Below are 26,664 nucleotides of genomic sequence, written 5' to 3'. Positions count from 1 at the left end.
CCGGAGATTCTCAACTATCCCGAACTGTTCCCCATTAAAGTCACCCTCAGTCAGCAATCCCACGGATTAGCTCACTCCGTCCCTTGGTTCGTCGTTCAACCCTGGTGCAGAAGACAGCCACAACTCAGAATCGAGCAACTTAGCGATGTCAAGGGGTCATCAGCAACAAATGGAGGAAGACTACAACATGGAGAGCTCGATCACCGTGAGAGATCGAGGTATAGTCGAGACCCAGGCGAGACAGCGCCACAGGAGGGATCTGGACATGCCGATCAGCGACCTCTTCAGATCGACTCAGCCGGCCGCATCCTATGGCCAACCCCGCTCCCGCAGGCAAGGGGACTATCGAGACTATTCCCCGTACAAAACGCCAATCAGAGAGAGGTCTTCTATTCCGAGGCCCTCGGTCCCCAGGGTAACGGACGAAGACGAGGACACGGATATGGACGTAGAGGAACGCCGTATCGAGCACCCCTTTGGAGAAATCATCGGGCAGGAAATCGAACGGAGAGGAGCCCCAGTGGTTCAGCAGCTGAGCCGCGGACTTGGAGACCTCACTGTGAGCGTCCAAGACCTCCCCGCAATCAGGGAAATTACTCGGCAGCACGCGGCGCAGCTTACCCAGCAGCACGAAGAGCAGACCAGACTCATCCGCGAGTTGCAGGTGAAGTTCAACCAGGACCAAGAAGAACGGGAGCATCGCGAAGGGATTATCCTCGCGCAAGTGCGGGCAGAAACAGCCGCAACTACTACGAATCTCGGTCAAGTCTTGGAACAGATCGTCAACACTACTAGGGCCCACCAACAGCGACAGGAAGAGCAGGCTCAGCATATAACCATGCTGGCTGATTGGATCCAGAAACTACCAAAGGAAGGGCCAGCCCAAGTCCCAGAAGGCGTGGCAGCCACACTAGCACAGTTGGAAAGAACCATGCAGCAGCAGGCCTCACTGGTAGATGGGTTCTCCGGAACAAAGACGGCTCTAGAGGAAATGATGGAGCAGATGAAGGAAACAGCCCGTAAAACGGCTGAGGAACGACCACTGGCCCCAGTAACAGGAGGCGGAGGATCAGGCCCACCTCCCAAACCACCCCCCAAAAACCCACCAGTTGCCCCTCCAGCTGGCTCCGAATCCAGTGAAGACCTCGAAGACCAAAGCCTAGCACCAAGAAGCAACCCTAAGCATAGCAGCCAACAAGGGAAGCAAGGAGGTCAAGGAGCACAAGGTGGGGGTAACGGGAATGGCAATAAGGGAGGTAACGCCCCAGAAGCACCAGGATCATCCCCATCGGATTCCTCAGATTCGGAAGGCGAACGCCGCAAGCGGCTGGAACGTAAGAAACGAAGACACGAAAGGAGGCGCCAACGAGAGCAAGAACTCTCACACCCCCCTCGCGCCACCATAGGTGATGCACCCAAAAAAGCCAACATTCCCTTCTCCGGAAAAGCCGATCAAGACGTAAGACTCTGGATCGACCAGATGGAAATTCTAATCAGCCTCCAGAAGAAGGTCCAATGGGATAACGGCACCAAGATTATGTGGGCATCCCTCGAGTTTACCGGTAGTGCGGCGAACTTTTGGCGGAATTTTACGGAGAGGTTAGCTTTGGACAGCAGCATCGGAACCTGGGAACGGTTCAAGCAGGAACTTCGCACCCAATATGGCAACCGTACAAGTCAGGAGCAGGCTAAGCAGAAGATGGACAAGCTCCGTCAAACTGGCCCAATCGACGACTACATTAACGAGATGCAGAACCTGGAATGGGACGCACGAGTTGGACCAGTTGTCATGAGGTCCATGATCCTAACAGGAATAAACTCCTCGCTGGAACAAAGGCTCTCTAACGCGATTGAGGAACCCGAAGATTTCGTGGAATGGTTAACCTGGGTACGAAAAGTTGGACGCAAGGACCACGAGGTGAAGGCTCGGAAAGAAATCCTGCGAGGAAAGGATACTGTGAAATCTCGCGAGGAAAAAACGGAACGGCGGAAATCGCGCAACAACGCAAATCCTCGGAAAACTCTGTCCGCATCAGCCAACAACTCCAAGACCTCGGATGACTTAGGTGTCACCAAAGAAGAGAAGGAGAAATGGCAGAAGGAAGGAAAGTGTTTCCGTTGCGGTAGAGATAACCACTTCGTGAAGGATTGCGTGGCGACAAGTAAGGTCAGGTTAACGAACCTGAAGAGAAAAGAGTATCCTTCCGGGAGAAAGGATAACGGAAGGGAGGGTGATAAGAAACGGAAATTAGGGCCACAAAATGAGGCATTCAGGGCAAGGATTACGAACTTGGAGGACTAAATTGATTGGGTATTTCTATTTTATGCGGTGTTTCATTCTATGTTGTGTTACGGCTTTTCTATTCTGTTTTGGAAGGAAGACTTTTCTAAAGGGATCGGGTTGTGTTATGTTCTATCGGTTGTTATTTCGCGCAATTTAAATTCTCTTTACACACACTTCGAGAAGCGGGGTCACATTCCGAAACGCCTGGTGCGTAAGTGTTGTACTATGATCTTTATTAACGCTCGAATTTTCTATATAAACTCCCTCGCCCCGCGCTCAGAACAAAAACCATCAACATCAACCCACTCATACCAAAGAACAACCTACCTTACCTTACACTTGTTAAACATACGAACATGTCTTCACATCACCAAGAAACCCGCCTTGAGATTGAGATCTCTTGGAACCACCCCGCAACTAGTACCCAAAATGCAGAAACAGTCAACGCACTCCTGGACAGCGGAACAGAGGACTGGGTTATGTCCTGGAACTGTGTCCATCGTCTTAAGATCCCAACTCAACCTCGACCCAAGCCCCTCATCATCAGACAGGCTGACGGTACCCCTATGCCTAACTCCGGCACTCACATCACCCAATCCCTTACCCTCCGCGTCGGCAACCATCTAGACAGAGACATCGTCTGTGAGGTTGGCTCATTCGCAGGAGAAGACCTCGTCATACCACATCGATGGCTCAAGGAGCATCAACCTACCATACATTGGGGACAGAACAAGGTCACCTTCGACAACATCAATTGTCAAGTGAAGGAATGCTTCAGGACCATGTATGATATATACGAAGAAGACCCAGAAGAGCTGGTCATCAGGCTGTTGAGGTCGTCACCCGAGACACAGATGATGATCGAGCAACACCCCTTCTGGGCAAGGGCATTGGTAGGCGAGACTCTCGCTAGTGCTATACCGATGGAGTACCAGGACTTCGTCGACGTCTTCTCTAAGGAGGGAGCCGATCGACTACCTGATCACTCTGAATGGGACCATACCATTCCCCTTATGGAAGGAAAGCAGCCTCCATGGGGACCGATCTATGCGCTCTCCCCAGTGGAACAAAAGGCACTCCGGGAGTACTTGGATGAAATGCTAGCCTCGGGCAAAATAGTCCCCTCCACCAGCCCGGCAGCAGCACCGATCCTGTTCGTGAAGAAAGCCAATGGAAAACTGAGGCTATGCATAGACTTTCGTGGCTGTAACGGCAGCTATGTATTTCGGCTAGGTGATGAACTGGGATGAGGGAAGGAGGTATCGTGCAGTGGAATTAGGATTTGTAATGGGGATTTCTGTTATGTTCTTTGGGTTTCTGTTATGTGAAGGTATTAGTCATCGTTGGATTATGGATGGATATATAAGGGGGCGTTGTCTCGTGCTTTTGTCTGTTTTCCTTCTTCTCTTTCTTCCTTACGCAACCTCTGTATTTTATTCCACGAATATTATTCTTTGTTCGCACTACGTCATAGGGCTCCAACCGGTTTATCATACCAGGTAGAGCCACCCATAGTCCATAGTCAAAGTATACCTTTACGTCTACGTCCACGTCTACGTCACTACCTAGGTTGTATTCCTTGGCACCACAGTCTATCGCCTATAGTCCCCGTGATACGTAGGTTGCGTCCTCTATCGCCAACCAATACAACACCATAGCCTACAATGTCGGAACATGTCCATGTCGATTATCAACAACTCAACGATAACCTCCAAAGATTTTTTGAAGCGCATCCACAGGTCGATCATGTTGTCGGAGCTGAAGCTTATGCGCTTCTTCAACAGTGTCAAAATGGTCTTATTCAATATGCAACGGATTTACAGGAGATAGAAGCGGAGGCTGAGAGGGCAAGAAGGATATTTGAACGAGATCTTACTGCTGCCCGAGCTCAACGAACTGCTGTTGAGGTTGTGGCCCCTGACGAAGAACCTATTGGAAACAACGCTCCACCTGTACCTCCAGCGCCACCAGTTACAGGTACCACCTATCGGTCGGAGAAACTCCCAGATCCCGATGTGTTTAGGGGGGATCGTGATCGAGAAAGACTACACTTATTCAAGCAACAAATGAAAATCAAGTTACTGGGAAATATCGATCGCTATCCTACACTACAGTCTAAGTTATCGTACGCGTTCAGCAGATTGGAAGGTGCTGCTGCCAATCAGTTTTTACAGTACATGGGAGAAGAAGGTATTGCCTTACCTTCTATGACACGGTTTTATGAGATTCTGGATACAGCTTTTGGAGACCCCGATCGAATGCGTACAGCTAGAAGAAATCTTCGGAACATCAGACAACGCACTCGAACTTTTGCCGATTATTTTGCTGAGTTTCAACGGTATGCTGCTGAGTCGGGTATGGATGAAGTCTCTCGGATTGAGGCTTTGATGGAAGGAATTAATGGGGAACTGGACGAATCGATGATACACCATGAGACTCCTGCAACGGTAGATGGTTGTGCAACACTCTTGCAACGGTTGGATAACCGACGACGGGCGGCGGAAGCTAAGCGAGGTAGTAAAAAACCTTGGACTACTACTGCGACCCCGGCTCCGCGTCCTCCACCAACAAATCCTGTTCCTGCTCCCCGTCCTGCTGCCCCTGCTGCCAACCCACCTGCCACTGAGAATCACCCCTCGTTCCGTCCTGGAGGTGATGTACCCATGGACCTGTCTGGAGGACGTCGTCGCCCTACCCCTGCCGAAAGAAACGCCCGATTAGCTGAGGGCCGATGTTTCTATTGCGGAGGTGTCGGGCATATGGTTAGAAATTGCCCCCAAGCGAGGGCAACTGGAAATCAACCAAGGAGGCCTGTGATGAGAGGAGCGGCGTTGACAGTGGAAGAAAATGATGGAAGCGATAATGAGTCGGCAAAAGATTTGTCCCTGCACTAAGTGGCTTAGCCCAGGGACCGTTTAAGGATTTTTCTAGGATGTGTATTTCTGGTTTTTCGGTATCAGAGGAGGAAATGGATGGAAATCAACTTGTAGTAACTTGTTCGATTTCACAGAATAAAAATTCGTTTATACCTACCTACGCCCTTATTGATACCGGAGCATCAGGATATGCTTTCATTGATGAATCCTTTGCACGCCACAACAATCTTACAATGACCCCCCTTAAAATACCTCGCCATGTAGACGTTATAGACGGAAGGCCTATTAAGTCAGGAAAAATTACCCATATTGTCGATGTCTCGCTAGACATTCATGGTCATCGGGAGACGGCGCCATGTTTTGTAACGAAGTTAGGACACTATCCGATTGTGATGGGGATACCTTGGATGCGACGACATGATGTTACGATTCGACCAAAAGAAAATCTACTTGTTTTTGACTCTCGAAGCTGTTGTCAACACTGTTCACTCAGTGGAACTACAGTTATTGTTCATGGTATCTCGATCCCCTTACCGGAACACCATACAGTCATCGTTTCAGCAACCGAGAAATCCACTATCGATATCGAACAATTAGTACCGAAAGAATTTCACCATCGTCTTCACATGTTCAAAGAATATGATGCTTCAATTCTCCCACCACATCGACCATCCCATGACATCGAGATAGTATTAGAGGAAGGCAAACGACCACCATATGGACCTATATATGGATTATCTCAAATTGAGTTAAAAGCACTACGAGAATATCTTGATGAAAATTTACCCAAAGGATTTATTCGAGCCAGTGAATCACCAGCGGGAGCACCCATACTGTTTGTGAAAAAAAGCGATGGAACCCTTCGACTTTGTGTTGACTATCGAGGCCTAAATGCGATTACAATCAAAAATCGATATCCATTACCATTGTTGAAAGAAACCCTGGCTAAGTTGTCAAGAGCACAATACTATACTAAGTTGGATTTACGATGGGGATATAATCAAATCAGGATAGCGGAGGGAGATGAATGGAAAACAGCATTCCGGACTCGATATGGACATTTCGAATATACAGTAATGCCGTTTGGATTAGCTAATGCCCCTGCCATATTTCAGCATTGGATCAATGATATTCTACGTCCCTACCTCGATCAATTCGTAACAGCATACTTAGACGATATCCTTATCTATTCCGAGACCCTATCAGAACATAAAGAACATATTCAGAAAGTTCTAAAGGTACTTGATGAAAATCATGTTCACCTTAAACCTGAAAAATGTGAATTTATGGTTCAGGAAACAAAATATCTTGGTTTAATCCTTACTCCGAATGGGAATAGAATGGATCCAAAGAAAGTTATCGATGTTTTGGAATGGACTACACCGACAAACCTTCGTGATGTTCAAGTATTCCTAGGATTTGCAAATTTCTACCGACGGTTTATTTTGGGATATTCGAAAATTGTTGCCCCGCTTACAGCCTTGACAAAGAAAAACGTTAAATTTGAATGGACGGATGAAAGGGAGGAAGCATTTCAGACTTTGAAAAAGATGTTTACAACGGCACCGATACTAGCTCATTTCAATCCAGATCGAAAAATTGTGATAGAAACTGATGCATCCGACTATGTTTCAGCAGGAATCCTATCTCAACGTGACAACGAAGGAATCCTACATCCAGTTGCTTTCTTTTCCAAGAAACACTCTCCCGCAGAATGCAACTACGAAATCTATGACAAAGAACTTTTAGCAATTATACGATGTTTTGAAGAATGGCGACATCATCTGGAGGGAGCTCAATTTCCAATTGAAGTTCTTAGCGACCATCGGAATCTTGAGTATTTTATGACAACAAAATTGTTAAATCGTCGACAAGCCCGTTGGTCCGAATTTCTTTCACGCTTCGATTTCGTTATACAATTTCGGCCAGGAAAACAAGGAACAAAACCAGATGCATTGACTAGGAGGTCAGGTGACCTACCTAAAGAGGGGGATGAACGGTTAACGCATCAGAGTCAAGTGATTCTGAAGCGAAAAAATTTGGATACCAAGCTAAGTTTGTTCGCGGGTTCTTTGTCAAATGAATCCGCTGAAGGAGCGTCCACTGTAGAGGAGTTATTTTCAAAAGCTTACCAAGTGGATAGTTTCCCAAACAAGGTCCTCAATATGCTTCGGAATGGCATACGCCACTCAAACAAAATCTCACTTGCCGAATGTATGGAAGATAACAACGGTCGGCTGCTTTATCGAGGCATGCTATATGTACCAGACGACGATGACCTTCGACTAAGGCTTTTAAAAGAATATCATGACAAACCATCTGCAGGACATCCGGGTAGAGCGAAGACTCTGGAGCTCCTAAGTCGAGAATATTACTGGCCACAGATGCGGAAGTTTGTCGATCAGTATATTAGGAATTGCAATGTGTGCACCCGTAGCAAGGCATCACACAATGCACCTTATGGAGTACTTCGCCCCATGCCAATTCCCGATGGACCCTGGACAGATGTCTCGATGGACTTTGTGACTGATCTTCCTGAGAGTGATGGGTATAATGCGATTTTGGTCGTGGTGGATAGACTAACCAAAATGCGGCACCTGATACCAACGACAAAGGAGGCGGACTCACAGGAAGTAGCAAGGCTATATATTGATAACGTCTGGAAGCTACATGGATTACCCGACACTATGGTATCCGATCGAGGAACACAGTTCGTCGCGGAATTCTGGAGGTCCCTTTGTGATCGATTGGAAATCTCGCCAAAGTTCTCTACTGCATTCCACCCCCAAACAGATGGACAGACAGAAAGAATTAATGCCATAATGGAACAATACCTCCGAAGCTATGTTTCCTATCAACAAGATGACTGGGTCTGATGGCTACCGATGGCTGAATTTGCAACCAACAACCACGTTTCCGAAACAACAAAAGTTTCCCCCTTTTATGCTAATTCGGGAAGGAATCCTAGGATAACATTTGGGCCTTTGGAACATGGTCGAACGACGGCGGAGGATCAAGCGAACCGTATTGCAAGGGAAATGAAGGATGTGGTGGACTTCCTAAGAGAAGAAATGTTCCGGGCGCAAAGGATACAAGAAGAATCAGCCAATAGCAATCGAACTCCAGCTCCTCGATATTATTTAGGAGATAAGGTTTTTCTATCGACCCGTCATATTCTAACAAAGCGACCCTCTAAGAAATTCGACTGGAAACGTATTGGACCTTATAGCGTTAAACGAATCGTTAATCCCTATGCTTACGAGTTGGAACTTCCCCGGTCGATGAAAATTCATCCAGTATTTCATGTTTCGTTATTGTCACCTGAAGCGAATGATCCTTTACCAGGACAACAACGATTACCACCACCTCCAGTTGAAATCGAAGGGGAGGAAGAATGGGAAGTCGAAGATATTTTGGATTCGAGGAAACGAAGAGGAAGATTTGAATATTTGGTACGATATATGGGATATGACGAAGCCTCCTGGCAACCGCTATCGGACCTTGAACATTCACCTGAAATTATTAGACGATTCCATGAGCGTTATCCAGAGAAGCCTAAACCTACCAGGAGGTAGGCCTTAGAGGGGGGCGTGGTCTGTAACGGCAGCTATGTATTTCGGCTAGGTGATGAACTGGGATGAGGGAAGGAGGTATCGTGCAGTGGAATTAGGATTTGTAATGGGGATTTCTGTTATGTTCTTTGGGTTTCTGTTATGTGAAGGTATTAGTCATCGTTGGATTATGGATGGATATATAAGGGGGCGTTGTCTCGTGCTTTTGTCTGTTTTCCTTCTTCTCTTTCTTCCTTACGCAACCTCTGTATTTTATTCCACGAATATTATTCTTTGTTCGCACTACGTCATAGGGCTCCAACCGGTTTATCATACCAGGTAGAGCCACCCATAGTCCATAGTCAAAGTATACCTTTACGTCTACGTCCACGTCTACGTCACTACCTAGGTTGTATTCCTTGGCACCACAGTCTATCGCCTATAGTCCCCGTGATAGTGGCTTAAATGCTATCACGGTCAAGAATCGCTACCCCCTTCCACTCATGACAGAACTGGCCGACTCGACGAAAGGAGCAGAGTTCTTCACCAAGATAGACCTGAAAAATGGCTATAACTTGATTAGGATTGCTGCTGGCGAGGAATGGAAAACAGCTTTCAGAACGAAGTACGGCCACTTCGAATATAGGGTAATGCCTTTTGGCTTAACCAATGCACCAGCGTCGTTCCAGGTCATGGTCAATACCATATTCAAGGATCTGCTAGATCAAGGCGTAGTAGTCTACTTGGATGATATTCTAATATATTCAAAGACTAAAGAAGAGCATACGACTCTTGTGAGGAAGATATTGGAGCGACTGCAACAAAACCATCTATACGGGAACCTCGAGAAAACGGAATGGTACAAACAGGAGGTAGAATTCTTGGGATTTGTACTATCAGGGAAAGGGAACCAGGTCTCACCTGAGAAGGTGAAGGCAATTACGGAATGGTTACCACCCACCAAGGTCAAGGAACTCCAATGTTTCCTCGGATTCGCCAACTTCCTACGACGGTTCATCCACAGGTACTACGAAGTTTGCCGACCAATGACCGATCTCTTGAAGAAAGGTTCCGTATGGCGATGGAGCAGTGAACAGCAAAGTGCTTTCGACGAACTCAAGGAGAGATTTACGTCTGCCCCAATACTACGACACTATGACGAACACCGTGAAGCGATTATAGAAACTGACGCGAGTGACTGGGCTGAGGCCGCAGTACTCTCTCAGGTGTTCGAGGACGGTATTCTACACCCGGTAGCTTACCACTCTCGCAAGTTCAACGAAGCAGAGGTAAACTACGAGATCTATGACAAGGAGATGCTCGCTATAGTCTCTCCTCTCTTGACTTGGAGACATTGGCTGGAAGGAACGGACATTCCTATCCAGATACATTCGGATGATCAGAACCTACAGTACTTCACAACGACCAAGAAGTTGTCGAGAAGACAAGCCAGATGGGCCGAAAAGATAGCACCTTTTCGCTTCAGGATTCATTACCGACCAGGCGAAAAGAATGGCAAGCCAGATGCACTCACAAGGCGCCCAGAGTTCGCTATGGAAGGGGGAGTAATGCGTGAACAACCCGTAAAACAGTTGCTCAGCGCAGAACAATTTGTCAGGAAATCACGGACCAGTGTAGAAACTGGCCCTGAAATCATTGGCAACCCCGAAGAAGGATGGACTCCGTTGGATCAGTGGTACGACATACCAGGTACTGAGCTGCCTTAGCCACTACAAGACTGGTATGAACAGGACAGACAATGGGTTCGGAGAGTGTTCCGGGATGAACCTCTCCCTGACGCAAACCTTGAAGTCTTCGGGACAGAGGAAGCTGATGCCGTAATAACGGAGCTTGCCACTGAATGGACCCCGGGATCGAATGAGGCCACCCACGATGGTCGTTGGGTAGTGCCAGGATACGCGGTCAGACAAGTCATCGAGGATCATCATGACAGACCCGTAGCGGGGCATCTAGGAAGGGATAAAACCCTTGAGTTGATCGATAGGAACTACTGGTGGCCAGGAATGTCCACGGATGTAGCCAACTTCGTCAAGACTTGCGACGTGTGCCAGAGAGCCAAGCAACGTCGGAGACACTTGTCACTCCCTCAACCCCTAGAGTTAGCCACCACACCTTGGACTGATATCTCAATGGATTTCGTAGTAGAAATGCCAAAGGAGAAATCAGGATTCCGTAACGTATTGGTAGTCGTGGACCGTTTTACGAAAATGGCTCACTTCATTCCAATGACGGGAATCAACGTGGAACAGACTGCTAACGCCTTTGTCAAGGACATTTGGCGCTTTCACGGACTTCCTAGGAGCATTGTCTCTGACAGAGGAACACAGTTCGTATCGGCTTTCTGGGCTGCGATCACAGAACGACTAGGGATTCGTAGAAGACTCTCGACCTCGTTCCACCCACAGACGGATGGACAAACAGAAAGGACCAACCAGCACCTCGAATCCTACATCCGGGGCTATACCGCAGGAACAGGAAAGAAATGGAAGGACCTACTACCGATCTGCGAGTACGCATATAACAATGCAAAGCACTCGTCAACTGGACAGTCACCGTTCTATTGCAACTACGGTTTCCACCCACGAACGGATTGGCCAACAAACGCGGAAATCGGGCAGTTGGATGCCAAGGGAAGTACCTACTTGGAAGACCTTCTACTAGCCCACGAGTCCGCAAGAGATACGCTGCAGAAAACCTTTGACAGAATGGCATCGAGGCCAGGACCAGCAGCTCAGCGGTTCACAATCGGTCAAAAGGTCTTGCTGGATACTCGGAACCTCGGCGGTTATAATAAGTGGTCAGACAAGTTCACAGGCCCTTTTGAAGTCGCCGCGGCTGTAGGAAATAGGGCTTATAGATTGAATCTTCCGGTAGAATGGAAGGTTCATGACGTATTCCACGAGATGTTGTTGCGACCTTATCGAGAGGATCCCAACCCTGGCAGGCAACAGAACACACGAAAACGACTCGCAACACCCGATCCTCAAGAAGCGTTCTTAGATGAGAACTTCAAACCAACCACGAATATTCGGCCCCATACACGGAGTCAAGGGCCAGTCATCGACTCGAGTCGGCCTCCGAAACGACAACGGACTAGGGAAGACTAGCTCGATACCTTTCCTACTCTATGACTTTTCCCAGAGGGTTTTTATCATAGAGAGGTTTTAACGGTCGAGGGCGACGTCTAGGAAGGGGGAGTAGTGTTACAGGAAACACGAACACTGCTCCTAAGTCAAGGAATAAGGATAATATGAGTGATGGGTTGTGATGCGAGTACGGTTGGGTAACAAAGGAACAAGCATAGGAAGGTACCGAGGGGTGTGGGGGCACCGGGTGCAACCACACTAGTATTAGGCTGTTGTGAGGGCACGCTTACTATTGGGTGTCTCACCTGGAACGGAATAGAAGCGGGGCTTATGGCTGCAGGCCATTCTACTTAGGGAAGTAGCTCTAGGACAATAGCATGATACAGCTCGGTTACTGGCAATTGCGGGGTTTATGGTTACGTGTCAGAATTGGAATGGAGGAACGGAACTATGCGGGGGCGCTTTTCTACTGGGGTTATCTTCGGGTTGATTATCTTATTCTATTATCGTTATCTCTTTAGTATTAGAAAGCGGGCCTTGGCATAGGTTCCAATATGTATAAATAAGGAGGATTCTGCCTCGTCTTAGTGGCATCATCAGTCACTCAGCGAGCGGAATCCGGTTTACAATATTACAAGTTTAAAAGCTACAGAACTACCGCTTAGCATTGGCATTTCCCCAAACAGCTTCGCTAAACCCAACCACACTACATAATCCTTCTCCCTTGTACCCAGACAACTCATATAGCCAACCCGCCTAGCTGCCGTTACAGACCACTCCCCCCTCTAAGGCCTACCTCCTGGTAGGCTTAGGCTTCCGTGGATAACGTTCATGGAATCGTTTGACGATATCGGGCGAGTGCTCGACATCCGACAATGGCTGCCACGAAGCTTCATCATAACCAATATACTTTACCAAGTATTCAAACCTTCCCCGACGGCTTCTGGAATCCAAAATGTTTTCAACCTCCCATTCCTCTTGACCTTCAATTTCGACTGAGGGTGGCGGCAATTGTTGCTGACCCGGTAGGGGATCAATGGCTTCCGGTGACAGTAACGAAATATGAAACACAGGATGGACCTTCATAGAACGGGGAAGTTCTAATTCATAGGCATAGGGATTCACAATTCGCTTAATGACATATGGCCCAATACGCTTCCAATCGAGTTTCTTCGAGGGTCGTTTGGTGAGGACATGGCGGGTCGATAGGAAAACTTTATCCCCTACACGATAGTGAGGCGCTGGAGTCCGATTTATATTAGCCGACTCTTCTTGAATCCTTTGCGCTCGGAACAATTCAGCTCGTAAAACGTCTAGTATATCCTTCATCTCTCGTGCAATGGTATTCGCTTGGTCTTCCGCTGTCGTCTTGCCATGTTCCAGAGGACCAAAAGTCATTCTTGGATTCCTCCCTGAATTAGCGTAAAATGGAGAGATCCTCGTCGTTTCCGAAGCATGGTTATTTGTTGCAAACTCGGCCATGGGCAACCATCGAACCCAGTCGTCCTGTTGATAAGAAACATAACTTCGAAGATATTGTTCCATTACAGCATTAATCCTTTCTGTCTGTCCATCCGTTTGGGGGTGAAACGCGGTAGAGAACTTTGGCGATATTTCTAGGCGATCACAAAGGGACCTCCAAAACTCCGCAACGAATTGTGTTCTTATAACGGGGACTATGGGCGTAGGAACTATGAAGCCAAGGAATACAACCGAGGCGAAGACGTGGACGTAGGAAGCTCGTGGACTATGGACTATGGGGCCGAAGGGTACACCTAAGGCAAGAACGGGGACTGTGGACTATGGACTATAGATGGTTGTACCTGGTCTAGTATACCGGGTAAACCCTATGACGTAGCGCGAACCAAATAGTATTCGTGACTGTAAAGTACAGAGGTTGCATAAAGAGAAAAGGAAAAGAAAGAGAAACAAGAAATCACGAAACAACGCCCCCCTTATATATCCATACCCTATCCCAATGCTGACTCATACTCTCACGTAACAGAAACAGAAAGAACATAATAGAAACCCGCTTCGCTAAACCCAACCACACTGCATAACCCTTCCTCTTCGTACCCTAACACCTCGCATGACCAAACCAAATGGCTGCCGTTACAGTTCTTCGATCGGATACCATAGTTTCCGGTAGTCCATGTAGCTTCCAAACATTATCGATATACAGCCTAGCTACTTCCTTGGAATCCGCCTCCTTAGTGGTTGGAATCAGATGTCGCATCTTGGTTAGTCGATCCACTACTACCAATATCGCATTATATCCATCGCTTTCTGGAAGATCAGTAACGAAATCCATTGATACGTCCCTCCATGGTCCATCGGGTATTGGCATAGGTCGAAGTACCCCATAAGGTGCATTGCGTGGTGCCTTGCTACGGGTACATACATTGCAATTCCTAACGTACTGGTCGAAATATTTTCGCATCTGTGGCCAGTAGTACTCTCGATTCAGGAGTTCTAAAGTCTTTGCTCTGCCTGGATGGCCTGCCGATGGTTTGTCATGATGTTCCTTTAGGAGTCTTAGCCGAAGATCGTTGTCATCCGGTACATAGAGTGCTCCACGATAAAGTAGCCGACCGTTATTGTCTTCCGTACATTCGGCAAGCGAAATCTTATTCGAGTAACGGACGCCATTCCGAAGCATTGCAAGGACTTTATTCGGGAAACTGTCAACTTGGTAAGCATTTAAAAATAACCCTTCTACAGTGGACATTCCTTCAGCGGATTCATTTGAAAAAGAACCCGCGAACAAACTTAGCTTTGAATCCAAATTTTTTCACTTCAAAACCACCTTGCTTTGATGCGTCAACCGCTCATCTCCCTCCTTAGGTAGGTCACCCGACCTCCTAGTCAATGCATCCGGCTTTACCCCTTGTTTCCCTGGTCTAAATTGAATGACGAAATCGAAACGTGAAAGAAATTCCGACCAACGGGCTTGTCGACGGTTTAATAATTTTGTTGACATGAAATATTCAAGGTTCCGATGGTCGCTAAGAACTTCAATTGGGAATTGTGCCCCCTCTAAATGATGTCGCCATTCCTCAAAACATCGTACGATTGCCAGAAGTTCTTTGTTATAGATTTCATAGTTATATTCCGCAGGGGAATGTTTCTTAGAGAAGAAAGCGACTGGATGTAGAATTCCTTCATCGTCACGTTGGGACAGGATTCCAGCAGAAACATAGTCGGATGCATCGGTTTCTACCACGATTTTCCGATCCGGATCAAAGTGCATTAGTATGGGTGCCGTTGTAAACATCTTTTTCAATGTCTGGAATGCTTCCTCCCTTTCATCCGTCCATTCGAATTTGATATTTTTCTTTGTCAAGGCTGTAAGCGGAGCAACAATTTTCGAATATCCCAAAATAAACCGTCGATAAAAATTTGCAAATCCCAAAAATACTTGAACATCATGGAGATTCCGTGGTGTGGACCATTCTAATACGTCAACAACTTTCTTCGGATCCATCCTATTCCCATCCGGGGTAAGAATAAGGCCGAGATATTTCGTTTCCTGGACCATAAATTCACATTTTTCAGGTTTAAGGTGAACATGATTCTCATCAAGTACCTTCAAAACCTTCTGGACGTGATCCTTATGTTCTGACAAAGTTTCCGAATAAATTAGGATATCATCCAAATAAGCCGTGACAAATTGATCGAGATAAGGCCGTAGGATATCATTAATCCAATGTTGAAAGGTGGCGGAGGCGTTGGCTAATCCGAACGGCATTACTGTATACTCGAAATGTCCATATCGAGTTCTAAATGCCGTTTTCCATTCGTCTCCCTTTGCTACCCTGATCTGATTGTATCCCCAACGTAGATCCAACTTGGTATAGTACTGTGCCTTCGAAAGTTTAGCCAAAGTTTCCTTTAACAGTGGTAACGGATACCGATTTTTGACCGTGATCGCATTGAGGCCTCGGTAATCCACACATAGCCGGAGAGTCCCATCACTTTTCTTTACGAATACTATAGGTGCTCCCGCCGGTGATTCACTGGCCCGAATAAATCCTTTGGGTAAGTTCTCATCAAGATATTCCCGTAATGCTTTCAATTCAGTCTGCGACAGGCCATAGATGGGTCCATACGGTGGTCGTTTACCCTCTTCCAAAATTATTTCAATGTCATGGGAGGGTCGGTGAGGTGGAAGGACTGAGGCATCGTATTCTTTAAACATATGAAGGCGATGGTGGAATTCCTTTGGTACGAGTTGCTTGACGTCGGTGGTGGACTTATCAGCTACTGAGCTGACAACTGTATGAAATTCTGGTAAGGGGATCGATATGCCATGGACAGTAACCACCGTTCCACTGAGTGAACAGTGTTGACAGCAGTTCCGAGAGTTAAAAACGAGTAGATTTTCCTTTGGTCGAATGGTAACATCATGTTGCCGCATCCAAGGCATTCCCATCACAATTGGATAGTGACTTAGATGGGTAACGAAAAACAAAGCAGTTTCTTGATGGCCATGGATATCTAACGAGAGGCGAGCAACATGGGTAATTTTTCCTGATTTGACTGGCCTACCATCGATTACCTCGAGTAGGCGTGATGTTTTCAGGGGTTCCAAGGAGAGTCCATGCTTTTTCACAAAACCATGATCGATGAACGCATAACCTGATGCTCCCGTATCGATGAGAGCATAGGTGGGGACGAAGAAGTCGGGATTCTGGGAGACGGAACAGGTAACAACAAGAGAGTCTTCGGACATCTTATCCTCAGACACAGCAGCAGCAGGGAGAACAGGAACAGGTGGCGGGGCTGGCCCCTTTGATTTGCCATTTTTTACCAAAGGGGCTGACCTTTTAACGCCGGCTTTTGAGACACTTGTTCAATTGGCTTTTCTCGCCAATTGTTGATGGTACGGGGGTCTTGGGAGCGAGGGGCGAGGTAGCGAGACTTGGAACCATGGCGAGATTGGGTTTTAACTCTAGCGGCAGAAACGGAGACACGGGAGCGAAGATCGGCAATAGTGGCATTGGCTTGAACTTCCCAGGCTTTTGCAACAGAAGTGATGTGAAGAATTTCATCTTCAGCATCAGCGAGGTTCTCGTCGGCAGTGGCGAGACTTTCCTGGTGTAGTGCCAGACGGAACCGAAGCTCTTCTTCTTCAACCTTCGATTCCTCCAGCTCAATCTTCAAATCAACGATAACCTTGTCGCGACCTCGGATGATTTCGGTAAAATCTTCCTGGTTATCGCACAAGGTTTGCCAAAAATCGGCAGCCTTTTCATTGGCTGCTTCTAGTTCTGTAGTGAGGCCGGCAATGACCTCTTCCTGAGCCGTGTCGATAACGGGTTCTAGTGGCGCGGGGGTGTCAAGAGGCTTGGTGAGAGCCTCCAAACACTCAGCAATAAGACTATGAGCCTCCGTAAGTTCTTCGCCGAAGTCTATATCGGCTGGGAGGGGACCATTGGTGGTCAGAAATTCTGAAAGACGCTGCAACAGCGTATCCTGAGTGATGTCGGACATAGTCACGACCAGAGCTAAGCAAGGTGGTGTTGTATCGGTTGGCTGTAGAGGATGCAACCTAAGTGTAACGGGGACTATGGGCGTAGGAACTATGAAGCCAAGGAATACAACCGAGGCGAAGACGTGGACGTGGGAGGTTCGTGGACTATGGACTATGGGGCCGAAGGGTACACCTAAGGCAAGAACGGGGACTGTGGACTATGGACTATGGGGCCGAAGGGTACACCTAAGGCAAGAACGGGGACTGTGGACTATGGACTATGAATGGTTGTACCTGGTCTAGTATACCGGGTAAACCCTATGACGTAGCGCGAACCAAATAGTATTCGTGACTGTAAAGCACAGAGGTTGCATAAAGAGAAAAGAGAAAGAAAGAGAAACAAGAAATCACAAGACAACGCCCCCCTTATATATCCATACCCTATCCCAATGCTGACTCATACCCTCGCATAACAGAAACAGAAAGAACATAATAGAAACTCGCTTCGCTAAACCCAACCACACTACATAATCCTTCTCCCTTATACCCAGACAACTCACATAGCCAATCCGCCTAGCTGCCGTTACAGATATGACACCGGGGACGTTGGTAATGATACCGTTTCGGTTGAACACCATGTTTAGGATTGTGCTCGCTAATGTAGTTGACGGAGAAGTCTGGGGTTCTTTCTTACCACGGGGAGGTTTCTTTGTTGTCGCTTAGATTCTGCTTACCTGTACCACTTGTTATTCGCGCCCTCTTTGTGCGCTGTTTTTATTATCATGTACGTAGTTCTCGTAGCTGCGGTAGTTAGGTTTTGTACTTTGTTTTTGTCTTCGGGTTAGTCGGTGGAGGTTGTAGTCGGGTAGTTAGGTGTGCGATAAGCTTCGGCTTCTATGCAATATAAGATTCTCTCTCTCTCTGTATTCTACTCCACGAATATTACTACGCTACATCATAGGGCTCATCTTGGATCTCCGATCAGGATTGAACCATCCCATAGCCATAGTCAAGAATATACTCTACTACGTTCTCGCCTCGGTTGTATTCCTTGGCACTATAGTCTCTCGTCCATAGACCCACGTTATAGACTACAAGTCAAGGACAGGTCACGTAATAGCAACCGTGGCAGTAGCTAGACCCTCATTGTATCTTATAGTCTCGTTTCTTTCATTTGTTCATCATCACAAAATCACCACCAAAATCAATACAAGCTTTAGTTTCTGTTATCTGAGCCTGAGCCCGTGTTGTCTGAGAATCATGTAGGCTCCTCACAAAATCTATTGAACTCCTGTTTCACTCCAAAGCGTACAGTGTTCTTTCTCTCATTAAGCTCCCTGGTATATGTCATGGCATAGAACTAGCTCAAGACTCCAATGAACATTGATAGAGTTCAGTAGAGAACAGGTGGGTCTTCCCCACTGCCAACTTGAAGAACTCAGAGTTTGAGCTTGAAATATCATGATATTTAGCCAGCTTAGCACAATATGTGAGATCTTTTCTGTTGATAGTGTTCAGGCTACCACTTTATATGATACAAGCTGGGTCCGGCCTTTGGCCGGTAGGGTTAATAAAATAAGGAATAGTAAAGAGTATCACCAGAGAGGTGCACTGACTCTGCCCTGCTCTGCTAAAGTGGTATACCGTTGGTATATCACAATCACAAAACATATAATGATCCCAATTAAACATCTCAAAATCACAAAACATATCACAATCATCAAACAGGAGAATTCAATAACAACAAAAAGAAACGGTAACCTAACATAACCTCTAACATAACCTTTCTTTTTAGCTGACTCACCACCCTGGGTGTGGGTGTCTCGGGATGAGGAAGCGTTCGGAACACATATACAGCCAATCAAAGCCTCTAAAATACAGATTGCATACTCGGTATAGCTATATACTAATTATTAGAGCCCCAATATCACAATCTAAAATATTCTACTCAGACCAAAATATTGAAGCTTGCATTGCACGATCCTCACCACCCTAATCACCACTAAATTCGCTACTAAACTCACCAATATTTTTACCGCCATTTTTGTAGCTCTCAACCACTGTGACCCTAATATAATTTAAATAGAATATTCTAATTCATTTATTAACGCTGTTTATTGGAGGTTGACGATGTGGCCCGGGAAACTATGGGGGTTGCGGGAACACTGGCAACCGAACATGCCTTCACCATCTTATTTCTGCTAGATTGCAAGAAATATTCCGTTGCTACATTGGCAGGTCGCAACCTCACAATATTTGAACTGGCGGTTGCTAGAACGCGGCCTAAAAGCATTAATTAAGAAAAAGCTACGTGCAACTTGCGGCCTCGCAGAAGATAAACCAGTACGAGATGTACAGACAGACTGTAAGTAAACCCTCGCCTCACCCGCTCCACCCTCCGTCTTCAAAGTATTTAAGATACTACATGTATTTAGATGGCCATGGGGCCATATGACAACGGTGATATAAATTTACATAAGGAGCTCCAATTAGGAAATTGCGTGTTTCCCACTAGATAGGTATACTCTATAATTACAATATGGAAACCGATCTATTTTACAAATGGCGAGTCATATTGACCCCCGAATATCCCGTTCAATAAATATCGCGAGAAAAAGCCAAACAAAAACAAGAACACAAAGAAGACAAACATGATATTCATTCACGCTCGTCCACACCTCCCTTCCGCTATCGTAAGTAAACTGTTACTCAAACCCTTCAACGCCATGTGAGATAGACAAAAGGACAAATGAAACGAATGAACGAGCGTGAAAAAATTGAAATGACGATATTCGAAAAAGGTAGGAAAGAAATAAAATAAAAAAGTATATAAGACTAAAAAGTTTGTCTTCGCTTGACCGGCATAGAACTTGTGTGTTTTCTTGCCGGTCATCAACAATAACTTCCAGCATATTAAAAAAAAAAAAAAAAAAAAAAACGGAGGAAGGAAGGAAAGGATCTAGATTTAGATCAATAGTCAATAGTAGTAATGTAAAGTGAAATAAACGAATGAATAAATTATGAAAACAATAGAAGTAAGAATCTGCCGAAGCCGGTGATTTGGAAAGGAAATTGAAGACATAAACCCGATGAATTTCACTCTGTAGTAAATGTAGGATTGATCTTCAAGTAAAGGCTTGTTTTCTCGAAGTTAAAGTTCGGGTCCAACGAGCAGAACTCATGCTCATTCAACAGCGTTGCAGCAGTCGGTCTCTCGGATGGTTCACTAATTCATTGTTAGGATTCTCCTCGCTCATTCAGTGAGTAAAAAGACTTACATAGTATGGCAATCCGCCAAAAATCCAATAGCACTTGGAGAAACAACTTCAGAGACATCCTCGGGAATTGGCGGCGGCTGTCTTTCGCTACCAAGCTTGTAGATGGCACCAATAACTTCCTCCTTACTCCATGGTCTGCGGCCAGCAAACATTTCGAGTACCACACACCCGAGCGACCAGATATCAATCTTGGCACTGTAGCCTTGTTTCTCGGGTCTGATAACCTCAGGCGCCATCCAAAAGACTGATCCTTGCATAGAGTTACCAGGATCATCACCATAAATGTTATCTGACACTCAATTGTTAGCGAAAATACCAAGAACCGACAAATAATCTACAACTCACCACTCTTCTTCGAAATACCAAAATCTGAAATCTTGCAAGTGCCGTCAACGTCAAGCAAAATATTATCAGCCTTCAAATCTCTGTGCAAGATCCCCTCACGATGTAAGTACTCCAAGCCGCTCAGTGTCTGCCTTGTCAAGCTTCGAACCACCGGTTCTTCGAAGCGTCCATGTTTCCTCAAGCAACTTCCTACACTGCCACCAGAGATATACTCCAAGAAAATGCTCATGTTCAGCTCCCTTCTCTCGCACCCAAGATACTGGACGATATTGACATGGTCGAGGTGCTGCATGGTGTCGATTTCCTGGTTGAGCGCAGCGATCATTTCTTTCTGGCGTTCAGATTCACCTGGGGATACATGTCTCGACACCTCAACTTGTTTCACTGCCAAGAACTCTCCCGTAGTTGCGTTCATTCCGAGGTACACTCTCCCGTAAGTTCCCTTTCCGATTAGTTGTCCCTTGAACCATCTAAAGGTAGCTTGACGCTTAATTCCACCAAGCGGCTGCTGCATCTGTTGTTGAGGTTGTTGGACCTGTAATTGCTGCTGCATGGCTCCCCGCTTCCCTTCACCGGGCTTAACCTCAATAAGTTTTGCACCAAACAATTTTGTGCTCTTGCGACGCAGAATGTCACCGTTTTTAATGCCTTGAATATTTGGGTTCGTATATCGCTTCCGCTGCTCGTGTGCCCCCTTAGCAACTTCACGAATTGACTTCATTCTGCCAAGTTGTGAGCGACCAAGACTCCGTTGTGCCACTGATGGTACTGCCCGCTTGATTCCCGGAGCATCTGACGCAACGGGTACAGAATCAGACGATGTGCCTTCTATTAATGCAGATGAGGATGCAGGTGTATCTGTTAATTGATACGTCTTCGGTTCGTTCTCTGTAACTACAACCGGGGACGCGGGTGGTGAAGTAGTGGCAGCCTCATCGATGATTGGCTGATCAAGATCAAGATTTGGGAAAAACTCGTCAAGATGGTTAATAAGCGCTTCTGGAGGGGGACGCGACGCCCAATTGTCTTTTGAGTTGAAAGAATCTTGACGACCAATACGCATAAGGTCTGCTGGTGATTGCGCAACAGCCGACTGAGGCGCCGACCATGGGTTTTGGAATCCAGCCGGCGAATTGAGCCCCTGCTTATCATCACCTTCTTCAAACTCGGGTGTGGGGGGTGATTGCGCGGTTGTTGCACTACCGCTTACTGTCGCCGAAGTATTCGGCGTTGGCTTGAATGTCACATTCTTGGTCGAGAGTGTCAAAGTGGGTTTTGGAGAATCCAATTGTCTCTCGGGAATCGGTTCAGCCTCCGGAGCTTCCACTTTAGGTTGCTTTGTCTGCCTCAAAGGTTTCGCAAACAACCCGTCGTCACTGTCATCCTTATCGTCATCTAGTTCACCCGTAGCCTCAAACCCATCACCATCAAAATGAACCTCGTTTTCTCTGAAAGGAATTTCCCCATCAGTCCCAAATACTGATTTTCGAATACCTGGGGGAGCGTCCCCGCTAATGCCGAAGCTGATCTCAGGCGATGCTTGCCGTGCAACATCCGGAATGTGTAATGTGAGCTTCCCAGGGCCAGCTCCTACTTCTGGTTCGTGGTCAGGTTGATTGAACAATTGGTTTCCTTTACCCCATGTAAAGCCAGGGCTATTTGGGGTCCCACCTGAGCGAGGGCTGCTTGAGCTTGACTCTCCAAAATTGACTGTAGCAATTGCACGCTGTGGTCCTGAAGGCTCGTTAACTCCTGTTTGATGATGTTGTTGGTTTGGTTGATTAGAATATGTGGGTAGTGAAACTGTAGATGCAGATGGCGCAGGGTCCCTTGTCAGTTCCCTAGGAACGCCAGGAATCGGTGTTTTGGTAATGCCAGCCCCCATCAAACCCCCTGAAAGTAGCGAAGCCAGAGCACCTCCAGGACTACCAGTGATCGCTGGGAACCCACTCTGCACTCCAAGGTCAGGGTGTCGCATCTGCGGGACAGCCTTCCTCTTTGTTCCGACCTCTGACATTTCCTGCCCCTTCCGTCGTCGCACGCTCACCCTCCTTGGCACGGGCGGGTACTCGATGTGAGTACGCTCATCCTGATTCCAACTAGCGTTGCTCTTCGTCGAGTCGCGTCTAGTTAGAGAAACTACTGAATTACGAGCGGACGCGCCTGGCGGCGGCGGCGGCGGTCTCCTCTGTGGGATCAATGGCTCAAACTGCTTATCTTCGTACGGCGATGATCTTGGGTTATCAAAATCAACCACTCCCCTACCTGCATAAGGTGCAGTCTGAACCTTAACGAAACCAGGATTCTTCTCCCGTTCAAATCCTTTATGCTGTACCGGCTCACGATGTTGATGTTGTTTATCCAGCTTATTTCTGTGACTTTGGGCTGCGGCCTCCAATTGTGAAGTACCCGCAGAACCCTTGTGAGGGCCGTTAGGGAAAGAATTGAAAGATCCACCCTGTGCTGAGCCCTGGGGAAAGAAGAGTTCGTCCTGACGTGCCGCTGAGGGGCCACCATCTATGGGAGAATTAGTACTTCCGTTTCTCTGATCCGCTGTCTTCAACGCGAAACCGCCTTGCCAATCGCCTCCTGGATATGCGGATGCAGGGCCAGGAAGGGGATCGCAAGGTGAAGGATGAATAGATGGATGGGGTGCCCGTGGAGCATGCGGCGAACTAGGGGTATTAATGACATTGATTTGTGGGCTCCCAGAAATTCCCTGTTCTTGGTATTTTTTCAGAAGTGCCAATCTCTCCCGTAGTTCATCAAATCCGTCCACTGGCGGAGAAGTCTTTATGCCTTCATGAAATTCTTCAAGAGATCTAAGTGGAGAATTAAAGTCACCTTGTTTTAATGTTGAGGCTTCTGAATTTAACAGGCTCTTTGCGCGCTCAACTTGCAATGGGTGCGGCTTCAAGCCTCGCTGTTGCTCGCTGTTGAAGAAACCTAACTGAGCTGGAGAATTCAGTTGACTAGTGGCATTCGCCGCAGCTGTGGCATCGTAAGACTGCACTGCAGGGCAAACGAAAAATCTCAAACTCGCAACGCTATCTGCCTTTGTCCTGTAAGATTGTATTAACTGATCGTCCGTAAGAGCAGGTTCTTCTATAGGTCACAAGTTAGCTATATCCTGGGAAAAGAGGCGAATAAATCGTACCATTTGCTCCTTGACCGACTTCCGTCTGATGAATTGATGCAATATCCCACTCGCCAATCCCCAACTCCGCGCAAACCATTTTCCGTAGAGATTCCACTGTATCCAGTTTTGTAACTTCAACCAAAACCCAGATCCTTCCATCTTTCGTTGCAAATACAAACTTTCTTTGATTTGCAGCTCCAGTAACGCCATTCGCCGCAGTTGCTGCCCTAGAAACCTTTTGCCTCCCTCGTAGATTGACATCAACCGATGAAATTGAATGACGATCGAGCGAAGAATCACTGGCATTATGTTCCGCGATTGAAAAAGGAACACCAGCCGATCTCCAACCTGGTGAAGTTGGCGAATCAACATCGTCCATACTCTCATCATCTTTCGATTCCTTCCTCGCCCCTAGTCTAGTTCGGATCTTATCAACAATCTTTGTACCCCTGGACTTCTCATGCGTATCTTGCCTCTCAACCGGCTTGGGGTGTACTCCTAGAACTTGAAGTGCTTTGGTTGTTCCCTTTCCATCGCCTGCTCTATTCATCATATTATTATTTATACTTGACGCAATTGACTCCGTCGAGTTGCTCTTCTCGTGTCTATGGGTAGGAATAGTCTGGTAACCTAAACTAGGTGAGTTACGAGGCGAATTTGAGATTGGCTGTTTTCCAGTGAAATTGTTATATCCCCAACTTTCCTGGGGTTCACGAATGCTTGTCTCCGAATTAGACGGACTATGTCGACCCACCTGGTCGACAACATTATTGAGAGCTCTACTCTTCGGGCCAGAGTCTGACCCATTCGGACGATGTAGCTGCTCTATCCTGCTGTCGCTACTGCCTCTAGTGTACGGCGGTTGCTCAGTCGAGGACGAGTAGCTCCCATCCGGATGCATAACGGGTAAGGTTGTCGATCTGCTATTGGGATTGAACCGCGTCTGGACTGGAGATTTCAGGTGTGGTTGCTTACTTGGCGACTCGCCCCTCTCGGCTGAGGAGAAGGAGTCGTTCCGATTCTGAGGACTGATCTGTCCTGAGGAGGACGGCGGGGTGTTTGGGACAACTTTGGTCAATTTCAACATCTCGCGCACCATCTTTTTGATGTTCTTTGCCGCCTGCCTTTCTTTTGCCGGTTCGGCGTGTTGGCCACAAATTCTCAGCACTTCTGGTTGCACGCGTTCTAGAAGGCTTGTGGAACTATGATGGCCCATATCCAGAAACTCTTGGCCGTGGATATTGAGATTACGGAAAGCCTGTTGCCATTCCTTCGAGAATTCGTGACGGTCGAGATAGTTGATGACCCTATCCAGTGTCCAGATTGCAGCTTCTGATTCTGACGAGAGGGGACCAGACGAGTTCGATGCTACAAGAGGAGACTGTTGAGAATGGGATACATGAGATGACCGGGTAATACCCCCCACGGGAATCTGACTAGCACTAACACTACGATTGCCTGACTGTTGTTGCACAAGAGATACAGATGAGCCGTTGGGGTGGAGAGGTGCAGACATATAATCTGCCTCGGACGATTCAAGGCGCACAAAAGAAGTGAGGCTCTCTGAGGACTGGGCTGATGGCTGGCGGTACATAGGAGGCACTTCAGGGGGAGGGCGTTGGGGATGATGGGGAGGGTGATGGAGATGTGAATGTGGGGTGTACTGCTGCTGTTGCACAGTGATGCCGTTGCCGTTGACGGCGGATGTGGTACCAGCACTGACCCCGTTATGGAGAGGCACAGACATAGGGGTTAACTGAGCTTTTGGGACCGAAGAGGACAGTGGTGGGTGTTGATGAGGATTGTAAGCCCCGTATTGGGGTTGGAGTCTCTGTTGCTGCTGTTGCTGCTGTTGTTGATGCAGTAGATTTTGCTGCTGTTGTTGCTGCAAATGCTGTTGTTGCGCATAAAAGTTCATCATGCTGTCCCTTCCTCTCCCCACGGTAGCATAATGGGGGTGGTACCCAGGATCCTTTTGAGGTGGTGGGGGGGGCGGGGGCGGGGGCGGGGGCGGAGGAGGGGGTGGAGGAGGAATTCCGATTCCGTTTTGCATTGGGGAATTCCCAATTGAAAACCCGCCATTATTATTTCCAACTCCACCTATGCTTCCAGGGACTCCACCTCCTGGCCCTACGCCTACCATTCCACCTGGCCCATTACGATTATCCAACACTGGTGTCGAAACATGTCGCAATCCCATACCGGGCTGGCCCGGTAACATTGAATTTCGAGAAGGTTGTCTGGGCTGGATTCCGGCAAACATTCCACCACCAATATCCGCAGGCGATGAGGCAGCACTTGTATGAGCTCTTGGGCGGGTCATCATCGTATTGTATCCCGCACCTGAACCCGACGTCGGGATAGGTAAGAAGTTACCCGTAAAATTTGGGATCTCGCTCAGCTGCTCGGGGTCGTGCAGATAGTGTACTGTCCCTGGGGTGTTCATGCCACTACCAGGAGTTGCACTGCTCATGTTCATTCCCCCGGGTGAGGGCGTGCTTGCGATCGAAGGGTTGTTCTGGGAAAGCACGCTCGCAGAGCGTTGACGCGAGACCATTACTCTTCCTTTCCCTTCTTCAGCTCTTCTTCTAACGCCCTAACACCCCCTACT

At 47.3% G+C, this 26,664-nt stretch overlaps 6 protein-coding genes across 6 annotated transcripts; 3 read left to right on the top strand and 3 right to left on the bottom strand.

Annotated features, from left to right (window-relative positions):
* Nucleotides 1-145: 145 nt before the first annotated feature.
* On the top strand, nucleotides 146-2,302 carry H6S33_012943 (uncharacterized protein; the record flags this gene model as incomplete). Its single annotated transcript, XM_044844298.1, has 1 exon — nucleotides 146-2,302. The coding sequence occupies one exon, from the start codon at nucleotides 146-148 to the stop codon at nucleotides 2,300-2,302; it is 2,157 nt and encodes a 718-aa protein (XP_044694652.1).
* A 338-nt stretch (nucleotides 2,303-2,640) lies between these two features.
* Nucleotides 2,641-3,534, top strand: H6S33_012942 (uncharacterized protein; the record flags this gene model as incomplete). The annotated part of the gene is made up of 1 exon (XM_044844297.1): nucleotides 2,641-3,534. The coding sequence occupies one exon, from the start codon at nucleotides 2,641-2,643 to the stop codon at nucleotides 3,532-3,534; it is 894 nt and encodes a 297-aa protein (XP_044694651.1).
* Nucleotides 3,535-3,948: 414 nt separating this feature from the next.
* Nucleotides 3,949-5,178, top strand: H6S33_012941 (uncharacterized protein; the record flags this gene model as incomplete). The annotated part of the gene is made up of 1 exon (XM_044844296.1): nucleotides 3,949-5,178. The coding sequence occupies one exon, from the start codon at nucleotides 3,949-3,951 to the stop codon at nucleotides 5,176-5,178; it is 1,230 nt and encodes a 409-aa protein (XP_044694650.1).
* A 7,432-nt stretch (nucleotides 5,179-12,610) lies between these two features.
* Nucleotides 12,611-14,546, bottom strand: H6S33_012940 (uncharacterized protein; the record flags this gene model as incomplete). Its single annotated transcript, XM_044844295.1, has 2 exons — nucleotides 12,611-13,618; nucleotides 13,953-14,546. 2 exons carry the CDS (start codon nucleotides 14,544-14,546, stop codon nucleotides 12,611-12,613), a joined length of 1,602 nt encoding a protein of 533 aa, XP_044694649.1.
* Nucleotides 14,547-14,613: 67 nt separating this feature from the next.
* H6S33_012939 (uncharacterized protein) lies at nucleotides 14,614-17,311 on the bottom strand (the record flags this gene model as incomplete). Its single annotated transcript, XM_044844294.1, has 2 exons — nucleotides 14,614-16,600; nucleotides 16,642-17,311. Coding segments are annotated over 2 exons (2,657 nt in total), but the record flags the coding sequence as incomplete, so codon positions are not given.
* Nucleotides 17,312-20,387: 3,076 nt separating this feature from the next.
* Nucleotides 20,388-26,610, bottom strand: H6S33_012938 (uncharacterized protein; the record flags this gene model as incomplete). Its single annotated transcript, XM_044844292.1, has 5 exons — nucleotides 20,388-20,517; nucleotides 20,570-20,858; nucleotides 20,915-24,019; nucleotides 24,072-24,469; nucleotides 24,527-26,610. The coding sequence occupies 5 exons, from the start codon at nucleotides 26,608-26,610 to the stop codon at nucleotides 20,388-20,390; spliced, it is 6,006 nt and encodes a 2,001-aa protein (XP_044694647.1).
* Nucleotides 26,611-26,664: the final 54 nt, after the last annotated feature.

The sequence above is a fragment of the Morchella sextelata genome (assembly GCF_020137385.1).
Source record: "Morchella sextelata strain SCLS chromosome Unknown scls_9, whole genome shotgun sequence".
NCBI classification, from domain to species: Eukaryota; Fungi; Ascomycota; class Pezizomycetes; order Pezizales; family Morchellaceae; genus Morchella; species Morchella sextelata.
The sequence above is the reverse complement of the archived record's forward strand: the minus strand, read 5'-3'. Positions and strand labels throughout refer to the sequence as shown.